At 44.1% G+C, this 18976-nt stretch overlaps 1 protein-coding gene across 3 annotated transcripts in view; it reads left to right on the forward strand.

Moving 5' to 3' along the window:
* The window catches only part of SERINC5 (serine incorporator 5), a 97418-nt gene that overhangs the window by 40939 nt on the left and 37503 nt on the right, over positions 1–18976 (forward strand). For all 3 annotated transcript variants that reach the window (XM_024563499.4, XM_024563498.3, XM_053912230.2), the window contains exons 2-4: positions 1978–2145; positions 17731–17909; positions 18393–18475. In XM_024563499.4, the coding sequence (XP_024419267.3) occupies positions 1978–2145; positions 17731–17909; positions 18393–18475 (430 nt within the window). The remainder of the gene's footprint in view (positions 1–1977; positions 2146–17730; positions 17910–18392; positions 18476–18976) is intronic.

Consider the following 18976-nt stretch of genomic DNA (forward strand, 5'->3'; position numbering starts at 1 on the left):
GGAGGCAGTGGGAAAGGAATACGGAAGGCAAGGAGGAGGGAGGCAGGGCCCAGGGAGGGACTGGAATGTGAGTGGGAAGCAAGTAGTGAAATCGGGGATAGAAAATCTGCGTGAATGAATTGTGGAGGAAGGGGGCCCATAAGAACACCCCACAGGCAGTAGTGTTGGCGTCCCACTTGTGTGAGCTGTTAGCTTAGCCCAAGTAGAATAACTAATCTTACTAAACAGTAGCCTAACCTTATGAAACAAGAGGAGTCTTTTGGGGAAGATGGCTTGGAAAACTGAGTGAAGAAGGAGAGAGAGTACATTAGCAACAATTTATAGTAATGAGATAGTACAGAATGACCAAGGCCTCAAGCAATGGCAGCTTCGTGAAGTAGAAGCAATAGCTTGGAAAATGACTACATTCCCAAGATCCGCCATAACTTCCTTGTGATTACAGCCTCTCTTATACATGTTTACCTATATGTAACCTCTTGTCATTCTGAGTGATGTTTATAAGTGTGGCGTTCTAATTAATGGTTGATTTGCAGCTATGCAAGGTCTTGAACTTCCTTCCAAATCCTTATGAAGAGACGGAATTGTTCGGCTGTAGGTTTAAATAGACTGTAGTGTAATTCACGTAGGTTTAGTAGTTACTTGCAGTTTTATGATTATCTTGTGGAGATCCCTCCCTAACACGAGGTGTGTCTGATTAGGTCCAAGAGACCACAGCATAATCATCAATACTGTCACCACCCCCACTTTATAGATGAGGAGTGTTAAAAGGGTTAGTAACTTGCTCATGGTTCATAGCTAGTAGGTGACAGACCCAATCCCCAAAGTCAGGCAGGGTGACTTTGAGCTTGACCTTTTAACACTACATTCTATTGCCCTGTGCTTTGATGAAGATCTAGTTTCTTACAGGACAGTGGAAGTACACCATATGATATTATAATGATGTGTATATGTCAGTATACATTTGTCCAAACCCATGACATACACAATGAACCCTTAGGTGAACCATGGTCTTTGGGTGATGGTAATATACCAATGTAGGTTCATCCATGGTTAAAAAAAAGAGAAGTACATTCTTGTGAGTAACACTGATAAATGGGGGAACCTATACATGTGGGAGTAAGAGTATATGGGAAGTCTCTGCTACCTTCTCAATTTTATTGTAAACCTAAAGCTATAAAAAAATAGTCTTTAAAAGAAAAAAATTAACACCAGACCCAAACCTGGAAACCTAATTGCTGTTTATTCAATATCCCCAAATTGTGTCTAGTTGCATTGACCAATAAAGCCTAGTCAAAGATTAAAAAAAAATAAATAAAAAAGAGCTGCTTTCCCCAAATAAAAGGTGTGTGTGCTAGCAGAGGTACAGCAGGAGCTCTGTGTTCCTCTGCGCCCAGGCCCCACTCATTAGCTGAAAAGCCTACCATTAGGGGCATGAAGCTGTAGTAAACAATGCCAGGGTAAGAGGCATCTGTTCCTTTTGAGATCCAAGCTGGACGCTCCCATTGTTTCCTGTGAAGGAGAATGGATGCCAGCATTCCCACCTGTCCCCAGGTGCTCATACAGTTTATTCTTTTGCTCATGGATATTGACAGGTCCTTTTCTGGGGCCTGATCCCCTGTTTTTCATGTTCTCCTCATCTCACTTTGGCCTCTTTCTAGTTCTTGGCTTCTCTAGCTTTTAGCTGATCCCAGAAATCTTTATTTTGCCTAAAGTAATGATGACAATGCTTCAAGTGAATTGTGTCTTTTATCTTTAATTACTAGGCATCTCCCAAGCATTACTACTTATCATTAAAGGCAATATTAGACCAATTCAGCTGAAAGCTTTGTTCATACAGGGAATTGTTCCAGCACACTCTGTGGGCAGGATGGCTCAGAAAAATGGTCGCCTGAAAGATTGGTCTGTAGAGGGCTGGGGCTGGGTTAGCAGGTTTGTAAAGCAGCGGCTTTAAGAGGATGTTGTGTGTTCCTTTTCTAGCTGGCCTGCTGCTGTGGGTCTGCTGGCTGCTCCCTCTGCTGTGGCTGCTGCCCCAAGATCCGACAGTCCCGGAGTACCCGCTTCATGTACGCTCTCTACTTCATTCTCGTCGTCGTCCTCTGCTGCGTCATGATGTCACCAACCGTGGCTAACAAGATGAAAGAGCATGTAAGTCTGCCCGTTGCAACTCTCCCCATTTCTGCTGGTTGATGAGGGTGTGTGGGAAACATCCATTTCAGTGGTCAGACGCACGCACCCCAGTGTGGCTTTGGCTACACTCACTCTCTTGGAACCTTCAGGGAAGCCTCTTCGGTGCTTTTCTGCCAAGCAGGAGAACCATTCAGCGTCTTGATCTCTAGTAGTAGTGTGGAAGCAATCGATACTTTTGGTGGAGAGGGTTGTGTGTTTTGTCTTAGCCCTGTTTATAGCTGTCTCTGATTAGATGTATAGGTTTTTCTTACAGACTTTTGTACCTTTCCCTTGTTGTAAGGATTGCCAATATCTCAGGAAGCAGCTGCTATAAAAACTTAATTTGTCCTATATGATAAAGCCTGTAATAACTCCATAAATAATCAGGGGGATTTTTACTTTTCTTGATATGTTACTTGTAGGGTGACCTGTAAGGTGGGTGTCTCCAAAGGTGAGGATGGATTTCCAGCCATTTCTCAGGAAATGTCTGTAGAGATGGGCCTGGTATAGGATGCTGGTAGAGACACATAGAGGACCTTCTGGAATTGCCCCATAGTAGGCTCTTAATCAACCAGGTTACGGGGGTGGGGACGTGTTGGAGTTTTTGAGGGAATCCAATAAATAACACCATCTTTCCCCTCCCAGGTTCTAAACAAATTGACAAAAAGTACAGTGTCAGCAGGGACATGCCCAACATCACCTCTATCCCTCATAGAGCTGATATGAGACAGTGTGGCTTGTATCTGCAAGGAAGTGGGTTTCCTACTAGTGATCCCCGAAATGAGTCAGACTCACCCACCTGGAGAGTGCACCCAGGTCAGGGCAGGCTTCATCTGCAGCGGCAGAGTTTGCTGGGAAGAGGAACAGCCTTGCTTCTTGGCAGCTCCCTTGCAAGGGGAAGGGGGAGAGGAAAGGCGAGCTTTGTAAGCCCTGTTTGCCCTGATGGAGTACGTGCTCTGTGCTCTTGGAACCCCACCCTGACGGGAGATGGCATTTCCAGGAGCAACTCCCAGGAAGTGTTGGTTCTCCCCAACCTTATTCTGAAACTACAGACCATTTTAAATACAATCAAGTGTGTCAAAACAACCATTTTCCTAAACACACTTGACATATTCTTGTCCATTTGTTAAAGTAGGCCCTCTGAAGCTTTCTATTGGAAAATGCAGGAATTTGAGTGCTAGGGTGAGTCATGTGACTATGGACTGACAGCAAAGGGGAAGCCATGTATAGATTCTTGAGTCAGGAGGCTGCCCTCAGAGGAACGGGTAGAGACATTTGGGGAGGTGAGCCCAGCAGTGGCGGGTGTGCAGGGCGACTTGGGGTCAGAGCAGGAGGACGGAGAGAGGGGAGAGAGAAAGGGTTCTTATAAATGGGAACCTCATAGAGGCTCTTAGAAATGTTGCTTTGCCTGTCCCCTGAATGTACTTATTTAAAAATGGTTTGGCTAAGCTTCCTGCATAGAGAATGAAGTCCCTGTGGGCGAAATCAATCCTTTTCCGTCTTTAGGACCTCACAGGAGGGCTGGCCAGCTGGTCACAAAGTCAGCTTGTTTTGTGGCCTATAGAATAGAGTCTGATCTCATTCTCAGGCTGTGCTTGAGGGTGGGTATTGAAAGGTCCCCTTAGGGGGAGGCACGCTGGGCTCTGCTGCAGTCCTTGCCCCCGTATTTTTGGCCTGTGGAAATGTGTGGGGTTGTGATGGGAAGAGGAGAGAGCATGCGTGCTGGTAGCAGGCGGGACGGGCCAGGCGGGAGTGCAGTTGACTCCCACCCAGCATTCCCGTGCAGTGGCCGAGGCTCTGTCCCGAGCCATGTGGGCCTTTGCTATGCGGGTTAAGAACCTGAGGGAAGCAGCCCTTTCACTTATTTTCAGTTTTTGCCTTGGTTTCCGAGTGTGCCCTGTGTTTAAATCTGAACTAGAGGAAACTGCAAGGAGCGGCTGGGCCAAAGTTGTCCCTGCTTCTTTTCACTAGGAACCCTCCTCTTCCCCATGAGAGCTTTGGCTCAGAGAAAGCTCTACTGTGTTGCTTGAATAGGGCGTGATTTTTGTCTTCTGGAGCATTTTCCCACCTCAAAATGTGTAGGGGCCATTTGATTGCAAGTCATTTGTGCCTGTGACCAACTCATTCAAGCGGGTATCGTCTTGAGATATTTGATGCCTGGAGGATAAAAATCCATTTTAGATGTAGAATACTAAAAAAAATGGATGGGAGAGTGAGTCACCCTGACCTGTACCACTAAATCAAGATGTAACTTCTAGGTTTGGAGGCAGGTGACACTTTCAGTTTGGGGCACCCTGGGAAGCTACAGGGGCATTTGAGGAGGGAAGAGAAAGGACTTCTTGTTTTCTGTGGAAGGGGGGCCTCTAAAACTAAGCCTGCTTTGGAAAAGGGAGGACAGCTGACCTATGTGGCCCTCAGGTCTTCTTTGCTGCGAGCTCAGTGTGCCAGGCCAAGGCAGGAAGAGCCTCGCATGTCCCTAACCTGGACACTTGGATCCATTGTCATCGTCGTGTTCCACTCAGTTCCCAGGCTGCCCTGGTTCATCGAGATGGGTAGTAGGTGGTATCTGAGATGGCTGAATCTTCACACTTTAATTTTTTCGGAACCAAAATACAACTTCCACAATGTGGAAGATTGTTTTTTTGTGTATTGTATGTTTGTTTTAAATTTAAATTTTGAAAAATGATTCCTCACATTAGGAAAAGAGGCCACTAAGTTGTTTATTTGGATAGCCCTCTTCTTGTTCCCTCATTTGTTTTAGGAAACACTATGTTTTGTTGCTAAGCTTACTTGATCTCTTTAGGAACCTTTTCATTTGACACTGTTTTCTGCCCAGCCAGCCGGGTCTGAGTCAGTTTTCCTTTGAGTGAGTAGTAATGCGGACACTGCCCTCCTGTAATGGTTATTCCCTCCCTGGATGGAAGGGCTTTCTGGTTCTTTTCAGCACGGGGTGCTAATGTTGCGGGGTGGAGTGGGCTTCAAAGGAACACTGGACAAGACCTAACAGGATCCGGACAGGGGAGAATGACTCATGGCTGCAGTTTCCTCTGTGTCTTGGAAGCAGCGCCTGAGCTCCATTCTCTCCCTGGACTCCATGACAGTGGTCTGCTGTTTAGAGTCCTGGCCCCCAGCCCCACTCCTTAGCCATTGCCACACCCGAACTCTCCTAGCCTAGGGGCTATAAAATTGGCCTACAGGCTTTTGTCTGGGCGATTAAAAATACATAAATAAATAAATGTGGCTGCCTTTAGAAGGGCTAGCGTGCTAGTTCACCAAAGGCCCCATTCCTGGCAGCTTACTTACAGCCTGTCTCACTCCTTTCCCCTTACTCCTTCAGCCCTCCCCCAAGGCATTTGGAATTGCAACTCCCAACATAGTTGAAATCCTTTGAGTCCACAAGGTTCTGAAAGGGCTGGAAATGTCAAGATGGGCGGAGGGCTGTCTTACCTCACTCATTCCGGTGGGCGGTGGGCGGTGTGGGAGCTGCTGAGTGTGCTGGGGAGGTGAGTGCAACTCTATGTGCAGAGCCCCGGCGAGACCTCAGCAGCCCTTCCCTCCTGTAACTACCATATTTTTCGGACTATAAGATGCACTGCCTGCCACCCCCTCCCCGCCCCCCCCCCCCGTAATTTGGGAGGAAAAAGGGGGTGTGTCCTATAGTCTGAGTGTAGCTTACATTTACATTGGTGAAATATTATGTTATTTATGTTATTAAATATTTTACCACATTTTTTGCTTCAAAATTTTTTTCCTGTTTTCCTCCTCTGAAACCTAGGTGCGTCTAATGGTCCGAAAAATATGGTAGTCTACCCCTTTGCATTCTGGAATCTGGCATTTTTATCCACGTAACTATTTAGGAATTGTCCTGATCACTGTGGTCCACTAAGCTCTCTGGACCACTAGGACTCATGTAGGGTGGAGGAGGGACCCCTACTTGGATCTAAACCAGGCCCCTCCTTCCCCAAGTTAAAACCATCACCTACCCCTCTTCCCTTTAAAATCTTAAGTACATATTCTAAACCTACATTTATCATGAAGTCCAAAATTTTCCAGGAAGTGGAAAAAGGGATGAAGTAGAGCTGCTGATTGAATTTAAGCCCTTTGAACAAAGGTAGCAGGCGGGCTTAAAGGATTTTCCTCTATTTATTCAGAAAATCTGGGCTGTCACAATACGTTCCCTAGAGGTGATATATCGACTTTCTTTTGGTCTGTATTTCTCAGTCATCTTCACTGTTCACTGTCTTCATCAGAAGGAGGAAGGAGGAGATGCAGTGATGGGAAATTCATGTATATTAGCAGTATGAATGTAAGATTATGTGGAAGTAAATGAAAGTGAAACAGTCAAAAGATTATTTGTAGCCAGTCTGATTCCAAGGCCATGTCCACGTCTTGTTGCCCATCACTCAGAACGAAGCGGTCATCTCCTCTGTGCCTGAGCCTTAAACCCCCCGCCCCCAAGTTCTCGTGCTCATGCTCTCTGCAGGGCAGCTCCTTGTTTCTGGCTTTGACTGTTCTACATGTACATGCGTCTGCATTAGAGTAAGTGTTGTTTGGGGGAAGGCCCTCCCTGTGCTAGTCAAGGAAGGTTAAAGAAGTATGGAACAGAGTTACCAGAGGGTCTAGCTATGGGAGAAGAAATGGGAAAAAGGGAGGCAGCTCACATTTATGCTAAGTGTATTGCCCTGTGAAAGGATGGCAAATACCATGCAGTGTTAAGCAAAGAAAATAATGATCTCTTTTAGAGTATAATTTGAATAGAACATTAGACTTTTATTTTAAAGTGGAAGAATCTTAAATCATAATCTGAACCAAGCCTCTTATTTGACCGGTAAGGGGCAGTGGCTTGGCTAAAGGTAGAAGTGGCACTAGAACTAGGATTGCTGGCTGCTTGGCAGGTGCTTTTTCTGCCTCTGTGACTAGGTTTGGTTGTGAAGACATTTACAGAAGTAACAGGAAAAGGCTTAGGAAGCTTATCCTTCCGCCGGATTGCTAATCTTTCTTCTGGAGTTCGTGGTGTGGGAGAAGTATTTCTTCTGGAAACAGCACCACCTGGTGCCTTTGGCAGCTTTCTTAGCTTATCTTTCCCACCTGCCTCCTTGTTGTGACGGCCAGAGCTGGGCTCAAGGGACTACTGAGAGTCTGGTAGAAAATACCAGACTCTGGACTTTATAGCAACCACAAATCTAGAGTTTATTTATTCGGTGGCTTTGCATGTAAAATAGAACCTGCCTTCCGGTTGTGTTTGGTATAACCACCTTTTTAAAGTGAACAAACATCAGCAGTGAAAAACACTCCACTTTGATCTGAAACGCTGTGTAGTGTGTCCCAGCACAGAATGGCAGGTATTTAGGCTGAAGCTGGCAAGTTGGGCTCTTGTTTTGACTTTGGGGTTCACCGGTTGAATGTTAAGAGAACCATGTCCCTGAGACCTAGCATCAGGTGTTGCTATAAAGCGTTGAACTCTTAGAGTAGAACTCTCCATTCTTAGCTGGTCTTCTATGTTCTTGTGTTATAGCACGTGTCGAATTAGCAAATGTATATATTGCTAACTCAGTTCTTTGATTCTGGAGCCTTGTTTTAAAGTTCAGCTGAGATAGAGTGCTTTTCAAAAGTTCTCTTTCTGAACAGCAGCTGAGTTCATTGCACAGTTGTGCCTTTCACGTGTCAGGTTTATCAGTGAGTACGTTTCCGAGGTTAAAGATGGGTTCGGGCCATCAAACTTGAAGTCCTTTGTAGAACACAGAGGGAAAGTTCTCATTGTGGCCTAATCAGAGTTTCCCTGTGTGGAGGTTCCACCTCTGAAATCCTCCTGGGTTTCCAAACAGCTTTATCTTTGGTGAATAACACCGTGTGGGAGAAAACAGAGTCCCTGCAACCCTCCTATCCTTGGCTTCTCTCATTGCTGGGCCTCACCCTCCACACAAGTGAATGGTGGGAAATAGTTTTGTACTACAGGCAGGGATTTGAACTAAATGGATATCCTGCTGAGAGTCTTTTTTTGAGTCTGAACCAGAGACAAAGAGGTTTGATCCTTGTCCAGTCATAATGAGCTTTCCAGGAGCCAGAAAACAAGAAACAATAGTTATTGTCCTTGGTCTGCAGGATCCATTACCCAGAAGCTTTTGTGGGCAGGGGTGGGGCATCAGACATTAACAGGATCTCTGTTTCAGGACGGGCCTGGCTAGGAGGGGGAGAAAGATAAGATGTGAGAACTGCAGTTTTCCTACCCTTTTTTTTTCTGTCATCATCAAAAGCATCTGTTAAGCAACTGTCCACAGATGGGGCCTGGGAGCACTCTGCAGATAAACAGGACAGGAGCTTACAGTCAGAAACGGACAGTTGTGTCATTACAGACACAGGGCCACGACGAAATGGCATAGCACATAATGAACCCAGAGACAGTGGCCTCAGAAAGCTTGGTAGAAGGAAACATAAATATTGTGAATAGTTGAATTTTGATTCTTTACACAGAGTTTAAAAGTAGGTGATAGTGTTACTTGGGTACACTGTAATCCAAGTTCATGTTTTAAAAACTCTTCTAAGTCATGTAATTCCTTCCTTCCTCCCCCCCTTCCTTTTATCCATCCATCCTTCCTTCCTTGGCAGATGCCAAGCACCCTGTGAGCTGCTGGGAGTGGAACCGATAGCGAAGTATAAAAATTACTCGAATTTAACTTTTAGTTAAAGATGTTAAATTAGCTCTCTAAAGAGTTGTAGCTCCACTGTGAAGGAAAAGCAGCTTTTGCCAATCCAAAAATATGCCTTTTAGGATGTTGATTTCAAGCTGTTTGATTGCTAGGAAATAAAAGACTCAGAAAAAAACCTTCCACCTCCCTCCTTCACAGGCTAGGAGTTCAGATGAAGGATCTCTTCCAAGAGGGCCAGAGGTCAGCAAACATTTGTTTACCAAGGATTTGCTTTCCCAGCTCCATGGGTATGCCTTTCCTGCCCTTTGAAGTCTCCTCACTACCTGGCTGTCTTCTCAGCTCGGAAATGGCTTATAACCCTCAGCTCCCCTGTGCCTCTGTGGGTCACTATTCTCACGGCCCCCAGATAGATATTCATATAATAGACTCTGTACACATTCTCCTGTTAATCTGCCTCTGTTGCTTTGGTTATTAGCCCAGCTAGAAGAATTTAACACATGACAGGAAAAATACCGTTGCCCCCAACAGCTGGCTGTCACGATTTCTGTTTAAAGATTATGAGAGAATACAGCCATGTCCAGGAACCTAGAGATGTGCCTGGGAAGCAGGTGTCAGGCAATGTATTGCTTGACATAAGGAAAGAATGTGGCCTTTTAAACCCAAGAGGGACAGATCCGTTTTTCTGCTCTGAAGGGAACGTAACCGACTTACAATCTCAGGATGGGTTGCAGAACTCTGGTTTGTTTGGAAACAGGAAGACCTCTGGACCCCAGTGATGAGGACCCCAAACAGGATGACAGGATGAGCCAAGGGAGGAATAAATCAGGTTAGGAAAACCGTGGGACCTTACATCATAACTGACCAATCAGCACAGCCACGACCCCAAATCCCTTACTCGTGACTTTTACCTGTAAAAGACCCTGTTTGCAAATTATCGGGGAGTTTGGGTCTTTGAGCACCAGCTGCCCATTCCCCTTTCATCAGTACCTTTGAAATATATGCTGTCTTTCCTTTTACTGCAACCTGGTGTCAGCTTATTTGGCTGTGTCGGTGCTAGGCGAATGGATCCCACTTCTGGGTGGACCACAGGGATGCGGTGGTGTGAGTAGCATGCAGTCTTTGTTCTTAGAGGACCTGACCTCAAGGAGGGGCAAATGAGAATAGTATGGTAAGTACAGGCTGGGGCAGAAGTAGATTGCAGTTTGTAAGGAAAATAATCCAGTAATTAGTAAATAACAATATAAGAACAAACTGTGTTTTACTTACAACTGTAAAACTACTTTTGCCCCACCCTATATGTACAGAAAGAGCTCCCCAACATGAGACCAGATGTGTACACAGGTGTGTTTGAAAACTAAAAATAAGTGAACTTCATTAGCGACGATGGGAGATGGTGGTGTCAGCTCAGTTATCATTTCTAGGGACCATTGTGTCGCATTAGACCTCAAGAATGCTTTCTCACCTTCCTCGTCTGGGGACTGGAGGCTGCGGTGAGGTTGGAGGTCTGTGAAAGGGAATCGGAGTGTGTTACAATCCCTCTAAGGCAGGGCTGAACTTAATCACAAGGGTGTTGGTTATTTTGGGGGTGTGGTTTTTAAATTTCAGTGAGGCTGTTTCTACGGTCTTAGAATAAGTCTAAAATTATCTTTTGACATGCCGGCTTTCATCACTATGGGTTTTATTTTTGGTTCCACGGGCTGTTTGCATAATAACAGATGTGAGGACTTTTTTCTGTTAGAGTCATTGAGAGCTCTGACCCACAGAAAAACACATTGGCACTCCCAGGCATGTCCACCCCCCACTCCCTCCACTGCTCCTCCAAAAAAACCTACCGTGCAGGCAGGTAAATTAAAATACCTAATTTGCTGCACTCGCGATGAGAGGGGAGATGTACAGTCGGATTTGCTGAAAGCACAGATTCCACTTGGGGAAAACAGCGAGCCCTGTGGAGAAGGGAAAGAGTCTGAGAGAGGTGAGAAGGCAGCACCAAGTGCTGGGACCCTCAGAAATCGTCCAAATGAGCTGCTGTGCTCTCTGCTGGTCCTTTGGCCTTTGATCTGCAGAGTAAGTTATCACCAGTTGTCATTTGCCTTTGAGATGTTAATTTATACTTCAGCAGTTCTACACAACCTCTCAGCTATTCTTCCTGGTGGTCCAGGGGTGGGCAAAATCATCCTGTGAAGAGCCAGCTAAGAAAACATTTTCGGCTTTGAGGGCCATGTGGTCTCTAGCAACTGCTCAACCCTGCCGTTGTAGCACATAAACAGCCCAAACAATATGCCAACAAATGAGCATGGCTGTGTTCCAATAAAACTTTATTTACATAAGCAGAAGCTAGCTGGATGTGATCCACAGGCTGTCACTTGCTGACTCCTGTTTTAGACCTTCGTGGCTCTGTGCGTGTCATATGCCGTTAAATTCTCCCCTTCTCTCTAAAGGGGAAACTTCAAGTGGCCTGAACTTTGTGCTGAGGACACCAGCGTACTTGCTTACGTTGCAGAACACTGGGCCGTGTGAAGCACATCCTGGGTTGACTGGGGAAGAATAAACTGAGCATATGTTTAACAGTATATGTGCCTTGTTCTGTGTGGCCTTCTGAGATCATTCTCAGGTAAAGATAATTACTATTCTACTTATGTAGCCAAACCAAGCATTTTGGTGATCGGAAAGAAGTAGGAATGGAGAAAATAAATGTGTATGTACCCTAGTTTTCTTGCTGCTGGAGGTCCCCGCTTTCAGGTTCAATAAATGGTAAAATGGGAAAGACGCTGGGCCAGAAACCTAAATGTCTGACGTGTCCTGGTCCTCAGCACTAGGATTGGGGAACAGGTAAGTAGGGGCCCTCAGAACATGAGATCGTAGGTATGGTGGAGTCCAGTCTTTGGGGGATGTTAGATTCTCGTGTCCCACCTCAGGTAAAAATCATAAGTATGCAACATTAACCATGAAAATGCTTGAAATATCCATGACGTAGAGCACATAGTTTTGTGGATATGGCATTTCACCAGAAAGTGAGCTCCTTGTTAGCATGGATTTTCCTGACCTGTTTTATTCACTGTACCCGTGAATAAACAGTACCCGTACATAGATACAAGTGAGCAAGTCTGTGCTACGGTGTACTTTTACGTGTATCCTGCAATGTGTAGTGTGGAATGAAGAGCACACATGCAAACTAATCTCACTGGGTTTTAAAAAGTTATTTATAGGAGACAGTCATGCACATAGTTGAATTTGCATATGACACATCACCACTACATGCCAGGTTGAGACATTCAGGAAGAAAGCTGATTTGGGGCTCACTGTCTTCTGCCTGATTAAGTGGTCCAAATCGACAGCTTTGGCTGTGTAGACTTTTAGTCCTCTTTATAGAAACCTCAATACCTCTGTGTTTAAGGGTGTCCTTCAGTTGGCCTTCTTCCTTTCAGGGCAAGACAAAGTCCTCTGTCAGACCCTATGTTCTGTGGGAGGGGGTGGAGGGGAAGAAAAACCGTATTTTCTGGCTAAAACAAAGTCCATACCTCCATAGGCCACATCAGATCAGCAGGCGGGATCTATCCATTCCACGGCCCCGAACCCCCACTGCTGGTGCCTCATTGAAAAGTTCCGTAAGTTTCCACTGAACTTAGCTCCTCCAGATCATCAGTAAGTGGTGTGTGGTTCTGGTGTTTGCACATTCCACCCTGATGTTAGCTGATTCTCTAAACAGATTGGCATTAGCTGATCCCTGCTCCCTTCTGTGGAAGAGCCCTTCATACCATCATGGTGACTCAGCCTCTGTGAGTTGTCTTCAGAAGGAAAGCTTGTTGTTTAAGGTTTGATTAGAATTGTTTTCTGATTGTCTAATCATATTGTAGCTGCCGATGGGATCCTGATGAAATGCCCGTGGTGGAGGAGCTGTGAGCATGCATCCGAGAGGCATTAAGTTCCTGGTTTCAGAGGTGGCAGGGTCACACGAAACCAGCCTGAGGAATTTTTGTTCCTTTTGTGGCTTTTAACAATGACACAATGTAGACTTTTCTCTTAAAAATGTTTAGAAACCCAAACAAAAGAGGAGCAATTATTGCTTGTTTCTCACAAAGGGCCTCAAAGATAGTAACTTACTGAGAAGTGAGCCTTGGTTGCCTAGAGGCTGCCTGCAGAGTGTGGGAGCTGATTTTAGCGACCTGCAATTTCTCAGCTCTGTTCATTGGTGGGTAACAGACAGGCATCGCTGTCATGACCCACAGAGAAAAATGAATTGTTTAGAAAGTTTGAGGACAAGTTGCAATATCAGGAAGGGGAGAGGCAACCTGGGAAAGACTCTCAGTACTGAAAGTCATTTTCAAGTGAGGGCTGTTAAACAGAACGTGCAGATCTAGTTCTTCTGGTTTTCATGACATCACTCATGCGGAGCTGCCCAAAGCTTTCTTTGCATCTTAGTTTCATTTCCTGCCCTAGAAATTTGATATAATGGAATGTAAAATCATTAGCTTTGTTAATATGCCATGTTCTCATCTCTCCCACATAATCCTTTGATATTATAGGAACATGACTCTCATCTTCCTCCTCTCCATTTCCATAAGAATCTCTCCCAAAGTCCATATTTCTACAGTCACAGCATCTGGGCTCCTGGCCAGCTAGATCTGTAGGCCTTTCCGTAGCTCTGTATAGTTATTGTTTCTGTGTATTTATTTATTCGCCTCAGATGGAAGTTGTTTGGGGGCATAACTAGCATTTCTCCTGTGTAGACAGAATTATGTCGGTTTTCTCTTATTCCCCATCTTTTTGAATTTAATACTTGTGTTGATGTTTTGAACATCTCTTCCATGATTTAGAAGTTCAGATACATTCTTTTGGGTGGTGACTAGGTCTTCGAAAGACCAGTAAGTATGTACTGCGTCTTCCACAGTGATTCCTTTGCTAAGGTGAACAGAGCGTCTCTGCATTCTTAGGCTCCCATTTTCCACCACGTTTAACTCCGAATGCGTCAGCTACTCAGTGGTTCATGTCATGTGCCGACGCCCTTTTCCAAAAGTTCTTTTTATAAAAAAGATAGTACCTCAGAATTAAGGAAGTTTACTTAATAGGTATTATGGATTAGGAGCGACGCCAAGTACTTTACAAGGATTAACTTATTTAAATCTCAGGACAACTTCATGAGGTGGGTGGCCGTATTCTTTAAAAAAATTTTTTATTGAACATCAAATACAGTTGACATTCAATATTATATTAGTTTCAGGCGTATAGGGTGGTGGTATTATTTCATTGTACGAGAAGGGACATTGAGGCTCAGGGAGGGTGTGTAATTTGCCCATGTTAGTAGTGGAGTTAGGGTTGGAGTGAGCTCTTTATTCTTACTGATAATTTGTGACTTTCCGTCCGATGGCCTGGAGGGTTGGGAGGAAGCCCCTGGCCCTAGGTCTGTACAGAACCAACACAGATGCAGTGTCCTTGGATGCCAGAGCCAGGATTTAGAGGCAACACCCTTAGCAGGCCAGTCAGTCCCCTTCACCCCACAGTGTGGAATCTGTGTGTGATGTATGTTTTCTTTTTCCAATACTGGGTTGGAGTTTGGAACAACAAATATTTAATCAGAGCAAATTCCCTTTGCTAAATCCTGCCAGCTTGTTCAACTCGAGGTTCTTTGCCTAAAAATACTCACTACTTACTGAAAGCCGTTGATAAATGACTAAGTCACCCGCAGAGCATAAAGCAGGCCTTAGTATTGGGAGCAGGGGTTTGTTTGCCTACTTTTATTTTGGGTGAAATATACCATGCCACATACTCACCCTTTGATGAGTCTAAGGGCCTCTGGGAGTCAACAGGGGAGGACATTTGTGGGGGATGATTGCATAGGAGCTCAGCCTAACTGGCATTAGCATTCTTCTTCAAATGGGTTTGAGAAGAAGGAGAAGAGTGGGTTTGGGGCAGGAGGCAGAGAAAAGCCTGAAGGTGTGAAAGCTGGGCTGGGGTTGGGGTGTACGTGGGGAGAAATGAGCATTGCTGATGAGTAGAAGAGAGAAGGGAGGGAAGAGAAGATATGAATAAATACTAGAAAGCAATAAATCTCATATAAATAAGACAGCCTGTTAAGTGAGGTGGAGTGAATGTGGCTGTCACAGATTTAAAGCAATATTACTTCCTTGTTACTGGCACCAGCTGTTTTTCATGGCTGTAGCTACCCCCCACTACCCTCCGCCACCCCCAGCCCCAGTTAGAGGCTCTGAAACTTTCACTTTGTGTGGGTTCCAACATACTTCAATATCTGAAGATTTTTAACCCTGTGAAAAATTTAGACTCCTTCAGGAAGCACTGGCTGACTTCTCTCAATACCTGCCTGGGGTCACTTCCTGTTATCCATGTGTTTAGTCCTAATTGCTGTTGGAAGCAGTTTCCAGACTAGGCATCCTCACTGGGAAGATCCAGGATGCCCTGAACTCTGTTTGTTAAAAACAAACTGCTGATCTCTTCTTCCAGTTCCACTCTTTGCCCTCTGCCAACCCCCCCCACCCAAAACAGCAAAAAATTAAAGCCAATGAGAACCCTCCCCCAATCCTTGACTTCATTCTTATCTTATTGTCTATAAGGTCCAACCAGCTATGACTCCCACCTACAGAAATGTTATTATCCCTGGTTTTATTTTTATTTTTATTATTGACTGATTTACCTTCTTCACACATTACCTGGGCTGTGAACCAGCTGCCTTCTAACGTACCCCCGCCTCAGACCTGTCCCCTTTGTGGTGTGCTCCACTTTGCAGCCAAAGACATTCCAGTTTAAAAAACCAAAAAAATAAAATAAAATAAAATAAAAATAAAGAAGAAAAAAGAAAAGGAAAAGAAAACAAACAAAGGTATTCCAGCTTAAATAGTTGATCCCTTTGCCCACAAGACACGGCCAGAGTTCTTAGCCTGGCAGACACCCGACCCCTGCTCTTCTGAGCTGCATCTCTTGCGAAGAATACATGTTTAGTATAGGTACGTCCCATGCAACACTTAGTCTGCGTATGCTCCACATACTGTATGGAACATACTTATTCTAAAAAATTAGTCATTGTTTGTCTGGAATTTAAATTTAACTAGACATTCTGCATTTTATCTGGTAACCCTACATGTGTGTTAATTTGTTCGGTGGCCTGGTCAAAGTACAGTGGTGTCTTTATGCATTTACATCTCGCCCTGATCTACAAACTGCCCGCAGAATGTGCTGACTGCAAGACTTTTGGCATTTCTTTGTGAATGCTTTCATGTCTGTTTATGAAAATGGGGCTGCATTAATAGGGCCTTGGTAACAATGCATTTTTGCCTGAGGCAGTGATTTTGAAAAAGGTGTTTTGTTTAGGAAAACCCGAGTTTGAGATTCAGGTGTAGTAATGACTGCAGACCTTTTCCGAGGGGAAGGAATCCACATCCAGGAAGATGAACTCCAATTAAGTTTAGTCTTCCTTTTGTTTAGGGAAATCTTAATAGTCTCAGTTATTATTGTTACTTTAATATCTGTTCTGGAGAAGAAACTAAATTATCATGCTTCATTTTTATCTCCATTGTGTCATTTTTCCCTCTGTGTTATCTTTTCTTTGTCTTGTGAATTATAACTATAATGTGACTTTCAACTTTTTTCTGCTCTGAAGAATGTGCAGCTTTGATGTAGATAAGCAAGTTTTTAAATCACTAATTCCTTATTTTCTGTGTTCATAGAAATGTACTGCCTGTTCTCATTATGTAAAATTTTAATTATTCTGATAATATAGGTGTTACATCGAAACCTTCTAATTGGACTAGAATAACCCATTGTCAGTATTTATCAGAAGATTAAGATACATGAGTAAAGAGCTCTAGTGGAGCAAGGAAAAAATATTAATTAGTAGCCAACTCACAAAGAAAAATATAGATAGCCATAAATTTAAGAGAAGAAGTGAACCTTACTAGTAATGAGGAAGACGGACATTGAAATAAGATAGTGCTTTTTATCTTTAAACTGGGTGTTCAGTTGGGACCATGAGCAGTCTCAGAAGTTCTGGTGAGATAAATTGGGGCAGCCTTTGACGGTGTGATTTGACTTTATTTCTTGAAATTTTAAAACGTAGATACTACTTGACTCAGTGATTCCATTTCTGGGTCTGAAGTCTACTCCACATAAATGATGGCGCGTGTACAACGAGGCACACACAACAGTGTTATCGCATTGGTGTTTGTAATAGCAAAAACCAAATGCACAAAACAGAAAACCTTCCCAAGCATATCAGTGTGGGAGTGCTTATCAATTCTAATCTAGTCTACTCTAAAATACATAGTAGTTAAAAAGGGTGGGGTGGGGTTTTATGTATTAATAGGGAAAGATATCCACAGCTTATTGTTAATTGGAGAAAAAGTGTTACAGAATAGTATATATACTCTTTTACTTAATAAAGCTGTGTGCGTGTGTGTAATGTATATGGCACTATACAAGTGTATGTACATGTGTGTTGCATGTAAGTAGGGGCTGTGTATACATACTTACACACACACACACACACACACTGATACCTGTAAACTAATAAAAATATTCACCAAACTGTTAACTCTCCTGAAGAGAGGTCAGTGGACATTTTGGGGTGGAGGTGAAGGAAATCTCTCACTTTTTATTCTGTATATTTGTGCATTTCAAGGAAAATATATCCATGAATTGCAAGTGTAATTATAAAAAATTCTGATGCTGGATTTCAGAATTCATTTGGGGTAAGTATAGGCTGAGTGGTACACTCCGAGTGCCATATCTTAACAAAAGATTCAGAGGCAGTTGAGAGAAAGCCTTTGGAAGAGGGCCTCTCTTCTCAGTGTTTGCTCCTCTGTGTGCATGGTGCATTTCCATGTTGGGCTGTGACTTGTAGGCTGAGGGACCACCGCCCCACAGCCCCTCTTTACCCCGTTGTGACATGATTTTTTCTCTTTTTCCTCAGATTCCTTTTTACGAAGACATCTGTAAAGGCATTAAAGCTGGCGACACCTGTGAGAAGCTGGTGGGGTATTCTGCGGTGTATAGAGTCTGTTTTGGAATGGCCTGTTTCTTCTTTATCTTCTGCCTCCTGACCCTCAATATCAGCAACAGCAAAAGCTGCAGAGCCTATATTCACAACGGGTGAGTCCTCAGGCTTCATTTCCCCTTGCTTTGTGTTCCAAACAGCAATCCAGGACCGCTTCCAATCATCAGACCCTCAAACTGCTCTCCTTCCAGTTGAAATTGCTGACACTGATTTTAGGGAAGGTGGGAGATAATACTTGTCACCACACAGAGGCCGAAGAACTAGAAGAATCCTCCTTGTAACCCTGGTACCGTAATGAGAAACGCAGTAAAGACAAGAGTTAATTTCATGTACCAAGACCTTTCCCCAGGTCATTTCCAGTCCTGCAACAAAATGGTGTTTTGCACAATCAGAGGCTACGCTGAGTCTGTCTAATTATGGGAAAAGGCAGTCTCTAGTCACTTAATTACTTCCCCTCCATTTGGAGAGAACAGTACCAATGGCGGAATCATGGAGTGACATGCTTCCCTTCTAAGAGGTCTTTTGTCCTTCCTTGAATATCATTTAAATACATTTCCTTTTTTTTTTTTCCTTTCTAGCTTTTGGTTCTTCAAGCTTCTACTGCTGGGGGCCATGTGCTCAGGAGCTTTCTTCATTCCAGACCAGGAGACCTTCCTGAATGGTACACATGGCTTCTCATGTATTTTGTTTTTACCCATTTTGTGAAATTATTCAAAAGCATAGTCCACAGTGCCTTTGACATTTTGAATTACTGACTTTCTTGTGGCTTAAAAAAAAAAATCCTGGCCTGCCCATTCTTTATCCACTCTCTCTACTCCCCATCCCCCTCCGTTCCCCTCCTCCTTGCCCCTTCCCCACTCCTTCCCTTCCTGGCAGGCTGTGGGAGGGCCTTTAACTCCTCGACAGGCTGAAGAAGTAAAATAATTTTAAGGTTATTGGCCTGAAGGGAAAACGAAGCACTTAAAATTTGTTTGAAAATCAGTTTAGCGTGTCAGCCTGACACTACCAGCCACGTTTGAAGAGGCCCGGGAGACATTGTTCTTTCTGAGTGTACTGCACAGAACACAGAGCTTCTCAGCAGCTTTAAATCTGCAGCTGTAATGGGACAAGAGAGGCATCCTCCAGTCTATTTCTAAAGTTACCTTTCGTGAAACTGCGTAAC

Source organism: Desmodus rotundus, chromosome 1 (genome assembly GCF_022682495.2).
Source record: "Desmodus rotundus isolate HL8 chromosome 1, HLdesRot8A.1, whole genome shotgun sequence".
In the NCBI taxonomy this organism is placed as follows: domain Eukaryota; kingdom Metazoa; phylum Chordata; class Mammalia; order Chiroptera; family Phyllostomidae; genus Desmodus; species Desmodus rotundus.